This window comes from Zonotrichia albicollis, chromosome 18, assembly GCF_047830755.1.
Source record: "Zonotrichia albicollis isolate bZonAlb1 chromosome 18, bZonAlb1.hap1, whole genome shotgun sequence".
NCBI lineage: Eukaryota > Metazoa > Chordata > Aves > Passeriformes > Passerellidae > Zonotrichia > Zonotrichia albicollis.
The window spans coordinates 4,679,335-4,698,356 of NC_133836.1; the positions used below are offsets into that span (position 1 = coordinate 4,679,335).

The 19,022-nt window shown below is 54.2% G+C and overlaps 1 protein-coding gene across 4 annotated transcripts in view; it reads left to right on the top strand.

Moving 5' to 3' along the window:
- Window positions 1-38: 38 nt before the first annotated feature.
- Window positions 39-19,022, top strand: part of MYO18B (myosin XVIIIB) — a 67,660-nt gene continuing 48,676 nt past the window's right edge. For 2 of the 4 annotated variants that reach the window (XM_074554343.1, XM_074554342.1), the window contains exons 1-13: window positions 39-1,043; window positions 2,548-2,607; window positions 3,431-3,588; window positions 4,527-5,714; window positions 5,918-5,984; window positions 6,755-6,867; window positions 7,335-7,505; window positions 8,629-8,827; window positions 10,033-10,175; window positions 11,290-11,390; window positions 11,786-11,849; window positions 13,105-13,249; window positions 17,195-17,359. In XM_074554343.1, the coding sequence (XP_074410444.1) occupies window positions 437-1,043; window positions 2,548-2,607; window positions 3,431-3,588; window positions 4,527-5,714; window positions 5,918-5,984; window positions 6,755-6,867; window positions 7,335-7,505; window positions 8,629-8,827; window positions 10,033-10,175; window positions 11,290-11,390; window positions 11,786-11,849; window positions 13,105-13,249; window positions 17,195-17,359 (3,181 nt within the window). In that variant the 5' untranslated portion in view covers window positions 39-436. The remainder of the gene's footprint in view (window positions 1,044-2,547; window positions 2,608-3,430; window positions 3,589-4,526; window positions 5,715-5,917; window positions 5,985-6,754; window positions 6,868-7,334; window positions 7,506-8,628; window positions 8,828-10,032; window positions 10,176-11,289; window positions 11,391-11,785; window positions 11,850-13,104; window positions 13,250-17,194; window positions 17,360-19,022) is intronic. The other 2 variants (XM_074554341.1, XM_074554344.1) reach the window with 1 other exon arrangement.

Consider the following 19,022-nt stretch of genomic DNA (forward strand, 5'->3'; position numbering starts at 1 on the left):
CACGGCCCCATGCACAGGTAAGTCCCCTTCCCCCAGCCCTGTGCCTGCTGTTTGTGCTGGTTTTTCTGAGGAACACACCAGCTGTGTCCTGCAGGTGAGCTGATGCTGGCTGTGCCAGGACTGGGAGGTGTGTGACAGGTGACCAAAGGTGGCCTTCCATCAACTGTGGGCAGGCTGCCTCATCCCTGCAGTGCCACCTGGGAAGGATTGTGGAAACCATATCCTCGTGCTGTTCCCATGTGAGATTGGGGTTGGTGAGATGCTCACCTGCCAGGGGACTCCAGACTGACAATCCTGTTTGCTTTCTTACTACCAGAGCCATTCTGGCAGCGGGTGCCAGTGCCCTGGCTGTGTCCATGGAGCTTTTGGGTCAGATGCCGAGTGACCAAGGTGGGGACATTGCCCCTGTGCACTGGACTTGTCCTGAGCAGGTGACATGCCCCCTGAGTGGCTGTTGGCAGCTGGGACATGTGGGACACAGGTCCTGCTGGCCCTGGGGGGGTCACCCTTTTCCCCATGTGGTCACCACGTGTCCCCTGTGCTGCTCCCCTCCCACCTGGCCTGGCTGGGTGCTGACCACGCTGCTCTTGGTGCCAGGGGCTATTTTGAGCTCTGCTCCCAGGTCCTCCCTCCTCCAGCTCTGCCCCATCTCAGAGCTGGTGGGGGAACTGGGGTGCACTGGGGAGCCCCGGGCTGGGGCTTCCTCTCCTCCTTGGGCAGCACCAGGGTGTTCTGGGGGGGCTCACACCCAACTACAGCGTTTCCCCCATTCCTTTGGGGTGCGGAGGTGTGCGCGGGTGACCCATGTGTGGAAGCCGAGGAGCAGCAGGGCCCCGCGGTGCCACCGCCTCTCCCCAGGCGAGGCCCCGGTGCCACCGCCGCGGGTATTTTTAGCAGTGACATGTGTCACCTCAGCTGCCACCGCGCCGGGGGCGGGGGGAGGCGGCCGCTGACCCTCTCGGTGCTCCTCGTGCTGCCGCCGCTCTGGGCTCGCCGGGATCCCGGTGCCGGTGTGGGACACCAGCACCCACCGCCCCCGCCAGGTACCGGAGCTGGGGGGACCCAGGGTGGGTGGGGGTCGGGGTCCCCTCGGCTGGGAGGGCTATTTTTAGTGGGGAATGGGCTATAGTCCGTATTTTTAGTTGGGAATGGATGGCCGTAGCGGCAGCCCCGACTCCGGGGCCGGATTCCAGACGTGGGGCTGTGTCTGGGAAAGAAACACGGCAGGGCAGGGCTGGGAGCGGGGATGGGGACGGGGACGCTGCTCCTGCCGAGTGCAGGGTGCTGGCTGGGGACCCCTCGGTTGGTGGCACACACCAGGGTGGCAGCAGGAGCGGGTCCCGAGTAAGGACCGATCCAAACGCCCTCGGTCCGCCTGAGCGGGGAGAACGCGGTGCTGCTGGTGGCGCTGGTCCCGCTGGTGTCACCCTGGTGCCACCCTGGGTGCTTGGTCAAGGCACGTCCCCTCCGTGCCTCAGTTTCCCCGAGGAGGGTCCCTCTCCGGCCGCGGGGGTGACATTGCCGTGTGGCTCGCCCCCTCCGGGCTCTGCGGTGCCATCGGGGCCGGTTCTCCCGGGACAGCAGAGCCCGGCTTGGGGACAGCAGAGCCCGGCTTGGGCACAGCGCGGGGGCCCTGGAGCACGTGGGGCAGCCAGCCCGGGAAGGCAGTGACATTGCCAGCCCGCTCCTGGCCGCTCCTGCCCTTTACTGTACAAGGAGATGCGGCTGCCGGGGAGGCACGGCCGAGCCCCGGCGCGCTCGGTGCATGAATGATCCCGACAGGTGAAACCGATCTCAGCCCCGAGTGGGGCACGGATGGGCTCCTGCGGCCACCCAGCCCGGGGCTGTGGGGTCCCAGCTTCAATCACCCCCGTGCCACCAGCCCTCGGTGCCACCACCTCCCCACAGTGCCCTGGTGGCCTCCCTGTCCCCTGCCGTGCTCCAGTTGGTGCCTGGTGTTAGGAAAATTAATCCTCAAACAACAAAGTTTTATGTCCCAAAAGGAGACAGAGGAGTCCTTTCTGGCTTTATTCAAATAAAGGGAGAGGCCATGGGGCATTCCCCTGCGATCTCTCCAATATTTGGAGGACGCAGTCTCCTTTTATCCCAATTTCCCGGCCACATTTCCCTTCTCTCTTTCCCCATTGGCTGAGGTACTTGAGAGGTTCAGACTCCCCGATATGCCTGATACCAAAGATTTCCCTCTAATGTATAACCCTCCCTTTTAATTCTTAATTCTTACAGAATTTAGAAGTTTTTCTTCCCCATTGTTTCTTTCATCTTTTAATGCCTCATTTCATGTCTCAACAAACCTAAAGTTTATTTGTAAAAGCAAATATCCTTTTCCATTCATCAATCAGTGGAATCCTTCCCATTATTTCTTTTACCTCCCAGTGCTGGTTTTATCTACCAGCAGACCCACAGCTTGTTTGTAAATACAAATCCATTATTCAATTGGTCAGGGTGTTGCCAGCCTGGCACAGCTCTGGGCCAGCAGCAGCCCCTGGCTAACTCTCTGCTCTCTCTGTGCCCTGTGTGTCCCCACAGCACCGTCCTGCCTCGCCGCCACCATGGCCATCTCCTCGCGCCTCGCACTCTGGGAGCAGAAGGGAAGTCTCAGTCCTGGCACTGCTGCTGTTTTTGGGGTGCCTGGGAGCTCAGTGCTGGGGGTGTCACTGCAGCAGCCCTGGGGTCACATCCCCACAGCTCCCTTGTGCTGGCTCTGGGCTCCCTCACAGCCTGAGTGTTCTGGTTTGAGTGATTTCCGCCTGCCTGAGTGATTTTCGTGAGCCTGGCAGGCAGGGTTTGATGCTGGTGCTGCTGCTGGAAAAGCTGTGGGAAGTGGGGCTGGTTTTGCCCTGAGACCTGCAGGGCTGCATGTGGCTGTGGTGATGCTGGAGATGCTTCTTGCCTGGTTGCAGCCAGGATGGTTCCTCTGGTGGCCACGCCAGGGCTGCTGGCACAGAGCAGAGTTGGCAGCACCTTTGGGCTCCTGCTGCACCTCGGGGGCTGCACCAACCTGGGCGCTTCTCTCTGGCCTTTTCCTCTCGGTGCTTCTGCTCCCACAGCATCCCTGACCCAGCCTGGTGCCCTCAACAGGAGCCTGGGCAGGATTCTGTGCCCAGCCTGGGCAGGATGCTGTGCCCAGCCTGGGCAGGATTCTGTGCTCAGCCTGGGCATGATGCTGTGTTCAGGCTGGGTGGGATGCCATGCTCAGCCTGGGCAGGGTGCTGTGCTCAGCCCGGGTGGGATTCTGTGTTCAACCTGAGTGAGATGCTGTGCTCAGTCTGACAAGGATGCTGTGCTCAGCCTGGGCATGATGCTGTGCCCAGCCTGGGCAGGACGCTGTGCTCAGCCCTGCTGCCACTACCAGGCTGTGCTGGCTCCTGTCCCCGTGCCTGCCCTGTGACCCCACTGTGCTCTGCACCCCAGATTCGTGACGAGGACCGGGGGCCACCCCCGTCTGCTCCCCCCCTGCTCCTGTCGGTCATCCCTGGGGGTTTCATCAAGCAGCTGGTGCGGGAGACTGAGCAGGAGGCCAAGGAGGCACGGAGGAGGAAGGAGAGCAGGGTGGGCACCAAGGAGGAGGTGAGCACTGAGGGACGTTGTGACCGTGTTCACAGGGGTCTGAGGATGAGGGAGGAGATAAGGATCTGACTCCAGATCAGAAGGTTTGATTTATTATTTTATTATATATATTATATTAAAACTATGCTGAAAGCATAGAAGAAAGGATTTCATCAGAAGGCTAGCTAAGAATAGAAAAAGAAGGAAATGATAGCAAAAGCTTCTGTCTCAGAGAGTCCGAGCCAGTTGTGATTGGCCATTAATTAGAAACAACCACATGAGACCAATCACAGATGCACCTGTTGCATTCCACAGCAGCAGATAACCATTGTTTACATTTTGTTCCTGAGGCGTCTCAGCTTCTCAAGAGGTAAAATCCTAAGGAAAGGATTTTCCATTAAAGATGTCTGTGGCAGGACCTCACACAGCACAGGGAAGCTGGGTGTCCCCAGGAGACACCTTTGGCTATCTGGATGCTGCATCTGGGCACTTGGGACAATCCAGGCATGCAGGAGCTCAGGTTTACCTCTGGTGGAGAAGCTTTAAGGTGATGGTGAAGGAAAGGAGTCGGTTCTGATGGAGGGTTTGATCAAGAGCTTTATTCTGAATCCAGTAACTGCTCCAACAGAACTCCCTGAACTGCATGGTTGCTGTTCCTTTTAACCCCAGGGAAAGGGGAGGGAAGGGGCACAGAGGGCTACAACCAGGTAGTGGGGGGAAGTCTTAAGGGACAAATGACACCTGGATGGCTCAATGTCCTCTAGGGGTGGAAGGCATCTTTTGAACTCTGCCAATCACTTAATGCCCTTCTGGAATGCCAGGACAGACAGACAGCACTCAGCAGGGCTCAGGGTGGGGGAAAGGAGAGGTGATTGACACACCTGGGGAAACTGAGGCAGGCCATGGCATCACCCTGCAGCACCCCCAGGTGTCACAGCAGCTCCTCTCTTTGCTTGCAGCCCACGGGGAAGGACGGCGAGCCCCGAGCAGGGGCGGCCAGCGAGGGGCCCCTGCGGAACGGGCTGAAGGCAGAGGGGCAGGGGGGCAAGGGGCTCACAGCCCCCCCAAACAAGGAGCTGCCCCCTGTGCTGGGGACTGTCCCCAGCAAAACCCCTGCACCCGGCCCAGCAGCGCCTGCCCCCAAACCAGCAGAGACGCCCCCCAAAAAAGCAGAAACATCCCCCAAAACAGCAGCGCCTGCCCCCAAATCGGCAGAAACACCCCCAAAAAGAGCAGAGACCCCCTGCAAACCAACAGCGACATCCTCAAAACCAGAAACATCCCCCAAAACAGCAGAGGCTCCCTCCAAACCATCAGAGACCACCCCCAAACCAGCAGAGACCCCTCAGCCAGGTGCTCCCAAGGTGGGAAAGTTGTCGTGGCCCAGGAAGAGCCCCAAGGACTCCTTCTTGGGGGGCAGTCCCCCAACTCCAGCCCCTGCACCCAGCCAGGACCCCCAGCTCAGCAGCAAAGTGCCAGTGAAGGAAGGGGACACACCCAAGGGGACAATCCCTGAGAGCACCAAGAAGGAGAAGGGGACAATCCCTGAAAGCAGCAAGAAGAAGGGGACAATTCTTGAGACCACCAAGGAGAAAGAGACAATCTCTGAGAGTACCAAGAAGGAGAAGGGGACAATCCCTGAGAGTACCAAGAAGGAGAAGGGGACAATCCCTGAAAGCAGCAAGAAGGAGAAGGGGCCAATTCTTGCAACCACCAAGGAGAAAGAGACAATCCCTGAGAGCACCAAGAAGGAGAAGGGGACACCCCTGAGGCACGAGGAGCCCCCAGCCAAGCTGAAAGCCCAGAGGGAGCTGTTGTCAGCCAGGAAAGAGCCAGAGAAGATGAAGAAAGATGTTGGAGGTGGCAAGAAGGAGCCGAGGGAGATCAAAAAGCCTGAAAAAGCCACAAACAAGCCAGAGGGTCTCAAGGGGGAGCCGGGAGGAATCCAAGAGAAGTCCACAGAGGTGGGGAAGGTGAAGGAGGAGCTGGGGAAGGGTAAAGAGATGCTGAAAGAGAGCAAAGGGATTGGCAAGAGCACAGAAAAGGACCAGGCTGAAGAAACATCGGGAAGGGGCCAAGAGATGAGCAAGACCATGGAGAAGGAGCAGGATGGAGAGGCATCGGGTGAGAGCACAGACAAGGACCAGGTAATGTGTTGGATGTTATCTGGATTTTGGAGCAGTTTTTGGTTTCATGCTCCTCCCTTTCCCATGGGCTGGGGCTGGTGGGGAGGGAACCCCAGGCCTGGATGGGCAGGGGTGTGGAAATGCCCCTGTCCGTGGGGCAAAGGCAGCTTGTTCAGCTCAGCTTTCGCCCTGCTCCTGCCCAATTCCCCTCTCTCCTCCCCCAGGCTCCGAGGGACGTTTGGTACGAAGCAGAGAAGGTGTGGCTGATGCAGCAGGACGGGTTCACACTGGGTAACTCTCCTCTCTCCCGGGGTCAGATGTGTTGGGAGCAGAGCTGGCTCCGGGTGCTGTGCCCCAATCTCAGAATCTCTGCTGCTCACAGTGACTCTGAGATATGTACAAGCTTCTTTTTCCCAGCCTGGCTGTTCAAGAAGGAGTCAGAATTCTTTTGTTCTCTTTCTTGAGGTTGTTTATTTTTCTATTATCTATAAAATTCTTTCTCTGACCCACTGAGGTCTGTCAGGCACGTCGTGTTGAGGCACACTGGTGTTATTTTTTTATACTAAGAACTACATGTACATTATTTACCATTACTTCCCAATGCCTATCACCTATGTTAGACAGTGAGCTAAACCAATCTACTCTAAACCGATCTAAAAGTGCCGACATCACCCAGATGATGGAAGCTAGGAAGGAGAAGGAAAAAGGACAAGGCATGCCCAGATTCCTCCATCTTGGGACCCCGAGCCCCCATTCTAAAAACCTCGAAAATCTGTTTTTCACCCCGTGACAAACTATTATTCTACTTAAACTCTTTTGGCTTGTAGTTCTTCACATAAAGGTTGGTAATTGTTTTTTTCCAAGGGCTAAATCAAAGGCGCAGGGGTCCTGGGCTCTGTGCCAAGGTCTCTGAGCCCCCTGGGCAGGGGTTGGAGCCCTCCAGGGCAGCCAGAGGGATTTCCTGGGTTTGGGTCGGGGTTGGGTTTGGCCCCTGGCACACACCACAGCCGGCTCTGCCCAAGCTGCCTCACCCCAGGGACACTCACCAGCCTCTCCTGCAGCCACACAGCTGAAACCAGATGTGGGGACACCCGAGCTGCCAGCAGGAAGGGTGAGGGTGCGCCGGGATGAGGATGGCACCGTCACCGAGGTGGATGAGGACAGCGTGCAGAGGGTGAGTGTCGCCCTGGTTTTTTAAGATTTTCTAAGCCTTCTGATGTTTGCATTCTTGTAGCAAGCTTTCTCACACACTTTCTGTAAATAACTCATTGTTTTACATTATTTTATAGAAAAAGAGAATTTTGATAGACTGTTAGTTTGCCCAGTGTCATTGGAGAGGCGACGCTTTCACCCTCCAATCCGCTGTCACTTTCAGAAAACCATAAATGTTAGAATCAAAGCATAAACTCCCTTTTTCTTCACCTTAAAAGCAACAGTGTGTGCACTCGTGTTGTTTTGTGTGCAATAATGACAGGTGAGCCCGTTCCCTGGGCTGGGAGTGCAGGGACAGTGCCAGGGCACAGTGATGCTTCTCCAGCATCACCTTGAGATGGTTGTGCCCAAGGTGTTGGGATGCCAGCGGGTTTGGCACAGCCCTACAATGACAGCAGAGCTCCAGGGGTCTCTGTCTCTGTTCCCCAGACCAACCCCCCGAGCCTGGACCAGGCCGAGGACCTGGCTGCCCTCATCAGCCTCAACGAGTGCAGTGTGATGCACACGCTGCGGCAGCGCTTCCGAGCCCGCCTGCCCTGCACCTACGCGGGGCCCAGCCTGGTGGCCATCGCCAGCGGCACCGCCGACAGCGCCGGCAAGGTGAGACAGGGACCGGGGACAGCGGGAATCGGCCACCAACCCTCCTGGGGACAGTGGCGGAGGGCGCCGGGCGCGGCGGGGCCGGCAGGTGGCACCGTGGGACTGTCACAGTGCGGGGACAAGCGGGGATGCTCTGGGGACATGTGGGACTGAGGATGCTCTGCGGGCGTTTGGGACCAAGGATGATCTGGGGACTTTTGGGGCTGGGAATACTCTGGGGACATTTGGGACTGAGGATGCTTAGAGGACATTTGGGACCAAGGATGCTCTGGGGACATTTCAGACTGGGGATGCTCTGGGGACGTTTGAGACCAAGGATGCTCTGGGGACATTTGGGACCAAGGATGCTCTGGGGATGTTTGGGACCGAGGATGCTTTGGGGACATTTGGGACCAAGGATGCTCTGGGGGTGTTTGGGACCGGGGATGCTCTGGAGACATTCAGGACTATGCTTGCTCTGGGGACATTTGGGACTGGGAATACTCTGGGGACATTTAAGACTGGGGATGCTCTGGGGACGTTTGGGATTAAGAATGCTCTGGGGACGTTTGGGACTGAGGATGCTCTGAGGACATTTGGGACCAGGGATGCTCTGGGGATGTTTGGGACCGGGGATGCTCTGGAGACATTCAGGACTATGGTTGCTCTGGGGACATTTGGGACTGGGAATACTCTGGAGACATTTAAGACTGGGGATGCTCTGGGGACATTTGGGATTAAGAATGCTCTGGGGACGTTTGGGACTGAGGATGCTCTGAGGACATTTGGGACCAGGGATGCTCTGGGGATATTTGGGACTGGGAATACTCTGGAGACATTCAGGACTATGGTTGCTCTGGGGACGTTTGGGATTAGGAATACTCTGGGGACATTTGGGGGACTTGGGATGCTCTGGGAACACTCAGGACCAGGGATGTTTTGGGACAGGGATGCTCTGAAGGTCCTGATGGCCAGGAATGCTCTGGGAGTGCTTGGTCTTGGGGCTGGGGGATCTCTGAGCACTCAGATTCGGGAGGTTCTGCACCCTGGGGAGAAACCATCACCCTGAGGGCAAACACCCTCAGGATTCCCTCAGTGAGAATCCTGTTTGTGATGTGCTCTGTCACCCTCTCCCCACACACAGATTCCCAGAGGAAAGCGGGACAACCTCCCCCCACACATCTGCTCGCTGGCACACAGAGCCTACAGGAACCTGCTGCTGCAGAGGCAGGACCAGGCCATCGTGCCCCTGGGGCACAGCGGGGCTGGCAGGACCCACTGCTGCCAGAGAGCCCTGGAGTACCTGGTGGGCACGGCGGGCAGCCTGGATGGCAGGGTCACAGGTAAGGGCAGGGGCTCAGGTAAGGGCAGGGTCACAGGTAAGGGCAGGAGCTCAGGGATGGGCAGGTGTCAGGATCTCTGGCTTGTCAGAGTGACCCCAAGAAAAGTTCCAAAGTCTCTTTTCCCAGCCTGGTGCTTGAAGAAGGAGCCAAGGCTCTTCATTTCTTGGTCTCAAGGTTGTTTATTGTGTCTTATCTATAAAATTCTTTCTCCTGCCCTGCCGGGGTCCATCCAGCAGGACAGTTCCAGGCACTCTGCCTGTCCCCAGGGTGGTGTTATGTCTTTATCTAAAAACTCCATTATTTACAATTACTTCCCAATGCCTATCACCTATGTTAGACAGTGAGTTTCTACTCTAAACCAATCTAAAAGTGCCAACATCACAGCAGAAGATGCAGGCCAAGAAGAAGAAGGAGAAAGGCTGGACACACCAGTTCCCTCCATCTTGCCTCCTAAACCCCCATACCAAAAACTCCAAAATCTACTTTTTCCACCCCATGATAACTTCACTATTATTCCATCTAAACTGTTGTGGCTTGCTGAGCGTCATCTAAGGTTGGTAATTTGCTCCAGGGATCATAATCAAACCCACAGGTGTTTTGGGCTCTGTGCCAGGGTGTCTGAGCCCTCTGGCAGGGTCTTGGCCATCCTGGACAGCCAGAGGGATGTTCTGTGTTCCCACATGCAGGGTGCCAGGTATGGGCAGGAATGACACTGGGTGCTCATCAAAAGCCTGTGCAGGCTGTGGACACACAGCCACATAAAAACCTGTATTTGTGTCCCCTGGGGAGGCTCCTAAGCACCAGTTGTGGCCTCGAGTGCCACTGACCCCTCGGCAGCCTCAGCAGATTTGTGAGCAGCGGGAGGGAATCACTGGAGCGGCGCTCGGGGCAGCGATTTCACATTTCACACCTGCTCGGGTTACAGGTGACGCTGCTGCTCGGCAGGCAGCGCCTTCAGAGGGCAGGGTTGGATTTCTCAACTCTCCCGGGTACACCGTGCTCTTGCAAAGGGCTGAGGGATGGCCTGGAACACGCTGGGCAGGCTGGCACATCCCATTCCTGCCAGTGGACACCCATTGTGGGATGCTGACCCCATGTCCAGGCAGTTCCCCAGGGCTGGGATGGAGCAGCAGAGGTGAGGCAGGAGGAGACCCCTCCTCCAGAGCTGCAGGGTGGCTCAGGGGGCTCTGCTGGTGCTTTTGCAGTGGAGAAGATCCAGGCCATGTTCACAGTGCTGGGAGCCTTTGGCTCGGTGAGCACCGGGCACAGCAGCAGCTCCACGCGCTTCTCCATGGTCCTGTCGCTGGATTTCAGTGCCACTGGCCAGGTCACTGCTGCTCACCTCCAGGTACCTGTCACACTGCCCCCATGGGAGGGCTCTGGCTGAAAATGGGGGTCCTTGGGATGGGGATGACCCTCCCCTGAGCTGCAAGGCTGGGCATGAGGGGTGATGCTCTGCTCCCTGCTCCTCCTAACCAGAGGTGCCCAAATGGCCCCAAATGAGCAGAATCTCTCTCAGAAGCGTGGCAGGGTCCCCCAGCCTGTCTCTGTCCCTGGCAGAGAGCTGGGGACAGTGCTGGGATGAAATGTTGATGAGCAAATGTATAATTCAGCGTTTCATTAGCAGCACCTCACGGCCGCCCGGAGCTGAGCCTCAGAGGGCTTTTATCATGTCAGGGCTCTTATCAAAGGCTCTTTAATCAGAGCTGCCCGTGCCCCTGGGCCTTGTCTGAGGGAGGAGAGTGTCCTGGGGAGCACCAGGGCTTCCCACTGCTCTGCCCTGGGCACCCATGGGGAGCTGGTGGCCTGGTGGAGCTGTCCTTGTGCAGGAATGTCCCCATCAGAACCACCAGAACCACCCTGGCAGGTTCATGGAACAGTCTGGGGTGGGGACCCCCAGCTCTACAGACTCATTGCTGCCTCCAGGCTGGCACTGAACCCTTTGGCAAGGCTGGAGCCCAGACAGTGACAGTCCTGCAGCCTCTTTGCTGGGGCCATGGCACTGCCCAGACCTCTGGGAGCTCAGAGAGGGACCGTGGGTGTTGCTTTCATGCACTGAAGTTGCTCCTTGATGCCTGGATCATGATTCAGCTCTTGCTTGCACAGCCCTGGGTGGGAGGAGCAGCCCGCAAACCCAGCTGAGCCCCTGCAAGGAGAAATCCAGCCCCTCTTGTCAGCTGCCAGGAGCATCTCCCTGTGTCCCTGTCCCCTTTTCCATCTCCCTATCCCCTTTCCCTTCTCCCTGTCCCCCTTTCCCTTCTCCCTGTCCCCCTTTCCATCTCCCTGTCCCTTTTCCATCTCCCTATCCCCCTTCCCATCTCCCTATCCCCTTTTCCATCTCCCTGCCCCTTTGCCCATCTTCCTGTCCCTTTGCCCATCTCCCTGTCCCCTTCCCATCTCCCTGTCCCCTTTTCATCTCTCTGTCCCCTTTTCCATCTCCCTGTCCCCTTTTCCCTCCCCAGACCTTGCTGCTGGAGAGGGCCCGTGTTGCCCAGCAGCCCGAAGGAGAGAGCAGCTTCAACATCTTCCCACTGCTGCTGGCAGGGCTGGATGTGGCAGAGAGGTGGGTGAGACAGCCCTGGGCTGCCCAGGGATATTCCTCATCCTTTATACTCAAATTCCCTCCATCAGTGGGGTTTTGAGACCCACCTGATAAGGGATTGTGAGAACAATGGGGTCTTTCTACATTCAGAGAGATTTTCTATGAAAAGAGGGCATTTCCTGGTGCACCTCCACTAATGCTGAAATTGGGGTGTTGAATGACACAGAGATCCCTTTCCCTCTCACTTCTGGCTCCCACCAGGCTGTGTCCCCAGGAGAAGACTCCAGCTGATGTCCCTGTGTGGGGCAGTGCTGTGGTGGCCTGTCCTATCCAGGTCCCTCAGATGTTAGCTGGGGGAGCTGAGGGCAGCCAAGGAAGGAGTTTAACTCTCTTTTTTTTTTTGTGACTACTCCCAGGACGATGCTGCACCTGCACCAGGTGGCTGAGAGCAATTCCTTTGGGATCAAACCCTTCACAAAGGTAGGGAGAGGGAAATGTTTGTGCCCACCTGGGGTGGGATGGCGCAGGGCACCCATTTTGTCACCACCAGCTGGAGGATGACATTGATTCCCTGGTTCCTGGGTGTCTCATGATGATGCCACTGTACTGGGAGCCTGGAGGGGAGGGAGGGGATGTTGGGATGTGAGAAGGGTCTGCCCAAGCAGCCCCCCCATCACCCCTCTGCTGGGACTGGGATGCCACAGCCACCCTGGGACCAGGTCCTGCTGCTCCAGGGTCACCCACCCCTGATGTTCCCTTGCAGCAAAAGGGGCAAGAGCATCCTTTGGGCAGCACAGAATGTGGATTTTAGGGGTTAAAGCTCCAGAGCTGCCTCCCACCTCCAGCCCCTCATTAGTCTGAGCTGTCTGCAGAGCCCCAGCAGATTGTCCACAAGCCGAAAGTGCTGGGATGAATCGCAGCAATTTGCAGTTACATCATCTACTGATGAATCCAATATTCCATCTTCATTAGGGAGCTCCTGCTCCACTTTGGCAGCCAGAGGAGCTGACTGCTGGAGCTGCAGCTCCGGGGAGGGCACAGCAAGATCCTCACCCTGCTGATGCAGCAGATTTGGGCTCAGAGATGGGGTTTTACCCTCCTTTCACAGGCACCCAAGGAACCTGCCTGTGGGAGTGTTTGAGGGTCCCCAGGATGAGGGAAGAGATGAGAATCTTGACTCCATGTTTCAGAAGGCTGATATTATATTAACCATATCATAAAATATCATAATATAATATAATATAATATAATATAATATAATATAATATAATATAATATAATATAATATAATATAATATAATATAATATAATATAATATAATATAATATATATCATAAAGATACACTAAAACTATACTATACTAAAACTAACTATACTAATGAAAGAGAAAGGAGACATCAAAAGGCTGGCAAAGAAAATGAACAAATAATACAATCTTGTGACTGATCAGAGTCCCGACACACCTGGCTGAGATTGGTCACCAAGTAGAAACAATTCACATGCTGGGTAAACAATTCTCCAAATCACATTCCAAAGCAGCAAAACACGGAGCAGCTGAAGCTTCCCAGCTTCTCAGGAGAAAAGATCCTGGCAAAGGGATTTTTCAGGAAATGTGTCTGTCACACCTGCTCCAAATTTTCTGTGGTTCCCTTGCTGTCCTGTTGGTTTCCCTCTCCCTCCTGTTGGGCACAGTGCCCAGCAGAGGCAGTGACAGCCCTGTCTCTGTCCCCTGCAGCCTGAGGACAAGCAGAGAGCCCTGGTGGCCTTCTCCCAGCTCCGGGCTGCCATGGGCACGCTGGGCATCACCGCGGAGGAGCAGGGGGCTGTGTGGCGTGTCCTGGCTGGAATCTACCACCTGGGAGCTGCTGGAGCCTGCAAAGGTGAGGGAAATCCTGCCTCTGCTTCCCTCACACCGTGTGTCTGTGCCCGAGAGGGGAGGGAGCGCGTCCTGGCAGGGATCAGTGCTTGGGGTGATGTTCATCCCAAGGCTGCTCTGTTTTTTGGTGGCTCCAAGTTCTTCCTTGCTCTTCCTGCATGGCGGGAGGTGGGATGTCCTGCTGCTGTCCTCCCTGCTTCTGGAGCAGCTCTGTCCTAGCCACGTGAGGACAGGGAAGGGGCTTCTGGGTGTTGTGTTTTGGGGGTCCCCAGATGAAGGGGGGAAATGACGAATTTGACTCCATGTTCATAGAAGCCTAATTTGTTATTTTATGTTATTATATTGTATAAAAAAATTCTATACTAAAACTATACTAAAGAATAGAGAAAGGATACAGATAGAAGGCTAAAAGATAATGAATCTCGTGACTCTCTCTCCAGAGTCTCACACAGCCTGACCATGACTGATCATTAAGTTAAAACAGTTCTCATGTTGGATAAACAATCTCCAACCACATTCCAAAGCAGCAAAACACAGGAGAAGCAAATGAGATGATATTGTTTTCCTTTTTCCACATTCCAAAGCAGCAAAACACAGGAGAAGCAAATGAGATTATATTGTTTTCCTTTTTTTTCTGAGGTTTCTCATCTTTCCAGGAGAATAATCCTGGGCAAAGGGGATTTTTCAGAAAATGTGATGGTGACAGGATGTTATACTCCTTGGGAAGGACTGGGATGGGTGACTCCTTTGTTGGCACGTTGTCCCCAATGACACCATGAAGGGACAGCTCCAGGTAGCACTAATTTCACTAATTTAATCATCTCTTGAGTGTCTACCACAGTAACTGAATTATAATAGGCTGTGTCTGGATGAAGATTGTATTTATAGAGACTTTGCTAATATGGATGAGCAGAAATTGCCTTATCCCTTACAAATGATTTTAGGACGTGCTCTAACCCATTTCAGAGGCAGCCACATTGATTTACACCCTTCAATTTATGAGGACTGAATAAAGGCTGCCATAAACTAAGGCACAGACATTTATAAATGTCTCTGCAACATGTCATAACACATCTTATGGTAATTTATGCCATTAATCATTTATTAATTATTTTAAAAGGATAGATGCTGTCATGACTTACAGTGAGTTCTCTCTTCTCCTTCTTTCTGGTGTTCTCTTTCCTCATCTCCATCTACCTTAATGCCCTTCCAGCTTTTATAGATGACCCTAGGTGTCATGAGTGTCAGAAGGCTTTTGGCCAAAAATTTTTGGAAGTCTTTCAGCCCTGTGAGTTTTCAGGAGAGCAGATTTTGGAAATGTATGTCATTTTGGGAGGGCCCAGCTCAGTGGCAGGTGGAGGGGTGGTCACAAGGAGCTTTGCTTTGCTCAGACTTCCTGCACATTCTGTCCTCAGTAAATCAGCCTGGGAGGGAATTCTGTGCACGACAAATGCTGCTCCATTCTCTGAGCAGCAATGGGAGTAGCAGACCCAGGCAGGGCTCTGAGCACTCTCTGGTGTGGGATTAACAAGCAGATCATGTCTCAGTGTCGCTCACTCTGGTATCGATTCCCCCGCCGCGTGTCAACAAAAGGGGAGAAATGAAAGGAAATATGGATAAAAAATGGATCAAAGCCGGGTGGAGCAAGAGTCTCAGTGGGGGCGACGACTCTTTTAATGTGGTTAAACCTGTCTCCCGATAGCCATCTCTTCCCTTCCCCTTTCATGCCCTTTGATGTTGTGTATTCCAAATCCTCTCCTTGAAATCTCACCGAAGGGAGGCTCAGCACTGCTTTTCCAGGGCATTCAGGAGCTCAGCCAGGCACCTCCTCCACCCCATCCCTGGCACGTGTTAAACGGGCCCCAGTGTGGGTTAAAGGCACCTTTTTCCCTTCTCTCCTCACCCATTCCGTTTGTACAGGAATAAACCAGGAGGGAACAGCACCACCTCTCCCTGGCTGGGGGTGGAAAATGCATTTGCAGCTACAAAAAAAGGCTGAGAAGAAAAGGCTGAATTTCAAAAGCTCCTTCTGCTCCATCCCAGCTGCCTTTGAAACGTATTCGAGCAGCTCTTTTATTAGCAGAGCAGCCTGGCAGCTGGAGGCCAGCAGGGCACCCCGGGCACCATTCACCTGAGTGCTCCAGTCCCTTTGTGGGCTGCAGAAAATCCCCTGGTTTAATTTATTTGCTGTCCCTGTAAGCCGAAGGGAGGTTTGGGGCGCAGCAGGGGCGGCGTTCAGCTCGCTCTCACGCTGTCCTTTTGCTGCCTGACATCAGAATATCACAATATCAGGATATCAGAATAAAGCTTTGTGGCTCCCAGCTCCCTGTGGGCTCCACCTGTAATGGTGGTGACTGCCATTCCAGCCCTGCTGGTGCCACAGCTGTGTCAGGATTCACTCCAAACCCCCTGGCTGCTGCAAATCCACCCTCCAGAACTCCTCTGGATGGAGGAAAACCACAGGGCAGGAGGGCTGGAACCTGCTGCTCACGTGGGGGACACTGAGCTGCCCCAAACCCTGCAGAAGTCAGGGGCAGCAGGAGGGACAGGAGCACTGAGACAGCCGGGGGGGAATTTTGGGGTCAGTGAGATCACCAGCAACAGCCCAGGGTGAGTGCTTGAGCTGCTGTGGCCCTGCACAGACCCACCCCTGTGGCACCATGCCCTGGGAACCCAGGAAATTGGGCATTGAGCAGTTTGGAAATGGGCTGGGGCTGCAGCGGGAGAGGCTGAGCTGCCCCTGTGAGTGCTGACCCTGTGTTTTCCTTCTGATTCTCTCAATTATTACTGGGCCAAAGTAATTCCCTCCAGGTGTTAAAGTCAGCGAGTTTTCCATGGTCACATCACACTCAGGAGAGCTGTGTGGAGCTGCTGGTTATAGCTCATGGAAGCCAAAATGGTGCCTGGGGGTGCCAGGGATGAGTGGACCCTCTTGTTTATCCCAGGGATGCTGGAATGGGCAGTTTGGGATGCTGGAATGGGCACTGTGGGAGACTGTGGGAAGCTGGAATGGGTATTTTGGGATGCTGGAGCACTGTGGGGTGCTGGAATGGTCAGTGTGGGATCCCAGCCAGGTCTGTGCAGCCCCCCCAGCCCTTCCAACTCCCCATCACGCAGAGCTTTTGTGTCTGACAGGAATCAGCGTACCTCCAGCCAGCTCAGACAAGAACAAGTGGAAACAGAATAAATCAAAGCCTGGAGTGCTGAGGCAATTCCCCTGCCTGCTCCAGCACAGCCCTTGATGTTGGAGTCCTTCAGTCAGCAATGAAATACTGGGGAACGATCAAAGGGGCAGGGAGAAGGGGGCTGATTCATGAAGCACCCCCAGCCCTCCAGCCCTGCTTTGTGCATCCCCTCAGCCAGGAGAGGGTTCCCATGGAGCTTCCCAGGGTGTGGGCACCTCTCACTCTCCATCCCACACCCTCTCCCTGCCACCAGCCTCCAGCTGTGTTTTAAGGGCCCATTTTAGCCGTGAGCCCCCGAGCTCCTCATCCAACACCCAAAAGTGCCACCCTGAGGTCTCTGGGTGATTTTGGCTGCTCCCATTTTTGCTCATCCCTCTGTGTTTCTGAGCTGTGCTGCCTGGCTTCCCCCACAGCACCTTTCTGCTCTGGATTTGTAAAAGGATTAACCCTGCAGATGACTTCCCTATTGATTTAAATCATTAAGCTGGGATCGTTATCACCGGCTGCGAGCCGTGTCTGCTCGAGGGGAGGAACTGCTGCTCCCGCCTGCAGGGACAGCAAACACTGCTGGGACCCTGAAAGGTGATCCCGGATTTCCAGGGATTGCTTCCTAATCCCATCAGCTCCCACCAGCACATCTGCTGCTCTGCCCTGCTGAAACTCTGATGTCCTGTGGTTCGCCTGGTCCCCTTTGGACCGTTTTGATTTTGGGGGTGCACGAGGGGGCGTTCTGGTGATGCTGAGCCCCCCGTGCCCCTCCGCAGTGGGCAGGAAGCAGTTCCTGAGGTTCGAGAGCGCCAGCCGCGCTGCCGAGGTGCTGGGCTGCGACGTGGAGGAGCTCGGCAGCGCCGTCTTCAAGCATCACCTGAGGCACATCCTGGCGCAGGTGACAGCACGGGGCAGCCCCCAGGCAGAGGAGAGCCCTCCAGGTACCACCATGCCCCGTCCCTTTCCTTTGTGTAATTAGGAGTTTACAATTTAAAACTATAAAGCGGCTGTGGTTTATTGCAGCTGGGATGCATGGGTGTGGTTTATACCTGCTGGGATGCATGGGTGTGGCTTATTCCAGCTGGGATGCATGGGTGTGGTTTATTCCAGCTGGGATGCATGGGCGTGGTTTATTGCAGCTGGGATGCATGGGTGTGGTTTATTCCAGATGCGATGCATGGGCGTGGTTTATTGCAGCTGGGATGCATGGGTGTGGTTTATTCCAGCTGCGATGCATGGGTGTGGTTTACTGCAGCTGGGATGCATGGGTGTGGTTTATTCCAGCTGGGATGTATGGGGGGATGTTTCCACCAAAATTTCTGAGACAGGTGAGATGGGTTTCAGGTTTAAATACACATTGAGCCCCCAAGCCCACACCTCCCTGCCTGCCCACTCACCACCCAGAGTCTTTGGTGGTGCCACACCTCCTGGTGGTCCTGGGTGGGCATTTTTGATGAAGTAACATCATCTTCATCAATGTTCACTGCTTGACCCTTTCTTCTGGGCAGGCACAGTGGAGGTCCGAAACCAGGAGCCTGGTTCTTGCTGGCTCCTAAAATGAAAGGTTCTGCTTTATGGGTTTCAACAGTACCTGAGTTTTGCTTTACTGAATTATCTTTATGGTCTTTACCTAGAGACTAAATTCTTATGTGTTCTGTTACAAGTTGTCTCTACCTAGCAAGTTACATTTGTGTTAGAAACTGTGTTCTGCAGTTTGCATATTTGTTAAATAACCTATATATAACCTATATATTATAATATAATATAAATATACTATACTATAGTATATATTACATATACCACATAATACGTATAAAATATTATATATAAATAGATATATTAAAATATATATAATATACATATTTTTAATATATATATTTTTCTGTTTTCCTCCACCCACCTAAGTACATTACATGCTTCCAAAATTCTGAGTTTTCATATACATATATGTTTCCCATATCACCTTTCCCCTTTGCTTCTGGGAGAGAGAGAATGGTGAGACAAATTGTCCTGTTTTTCTCAGGCTGAGAGGCCCAGGTAGGTCTTAAAATTAATAAAATCATTAACTGTGCTATGTCACATCGCTGCCCTCAGCTCTCCAGCTGACCCTCCTTAGGGACCGGTGAAATGAGATGAATTCAGAGAAGTGATGTGGCTTAAATGCTGTGAGATTTCTGCCTAGAAAAATGGGGAAATCCCCAAACTCCAAAAATTAGCTGGTGTTGTGCTCCAAGCACCTGTGCCCTGCAAGGAGATCTGGATCAGGGATTGTGCTGCTGAGCCACCAGAAACCTTAAATTATTGTATGGCTCTGATTCATGGAGGTAGACCCAGCATGTGTTAAGTGGGAGGGTGAGATATTGCCTGGATTTCAGGTCAGCCTTCTCACACTCCTTAAAGCTTGGACTTGATGATCTTGGAGGTCTTTTCCAACCTTGATGATTCCATGGTAGCAGCAGAATTCCAGCTGCGCCCTGCAAGTCATCCCGATAAAAGCAAGAACCTGAGGAGGGGACTTTTGACATGGTTGTATTCCTTAAATCCATGAGAGCTGAGGGCAGGCTCAGGGGATGTGCTGTGGAGCTGTGTGGGTTCTCCTGCACC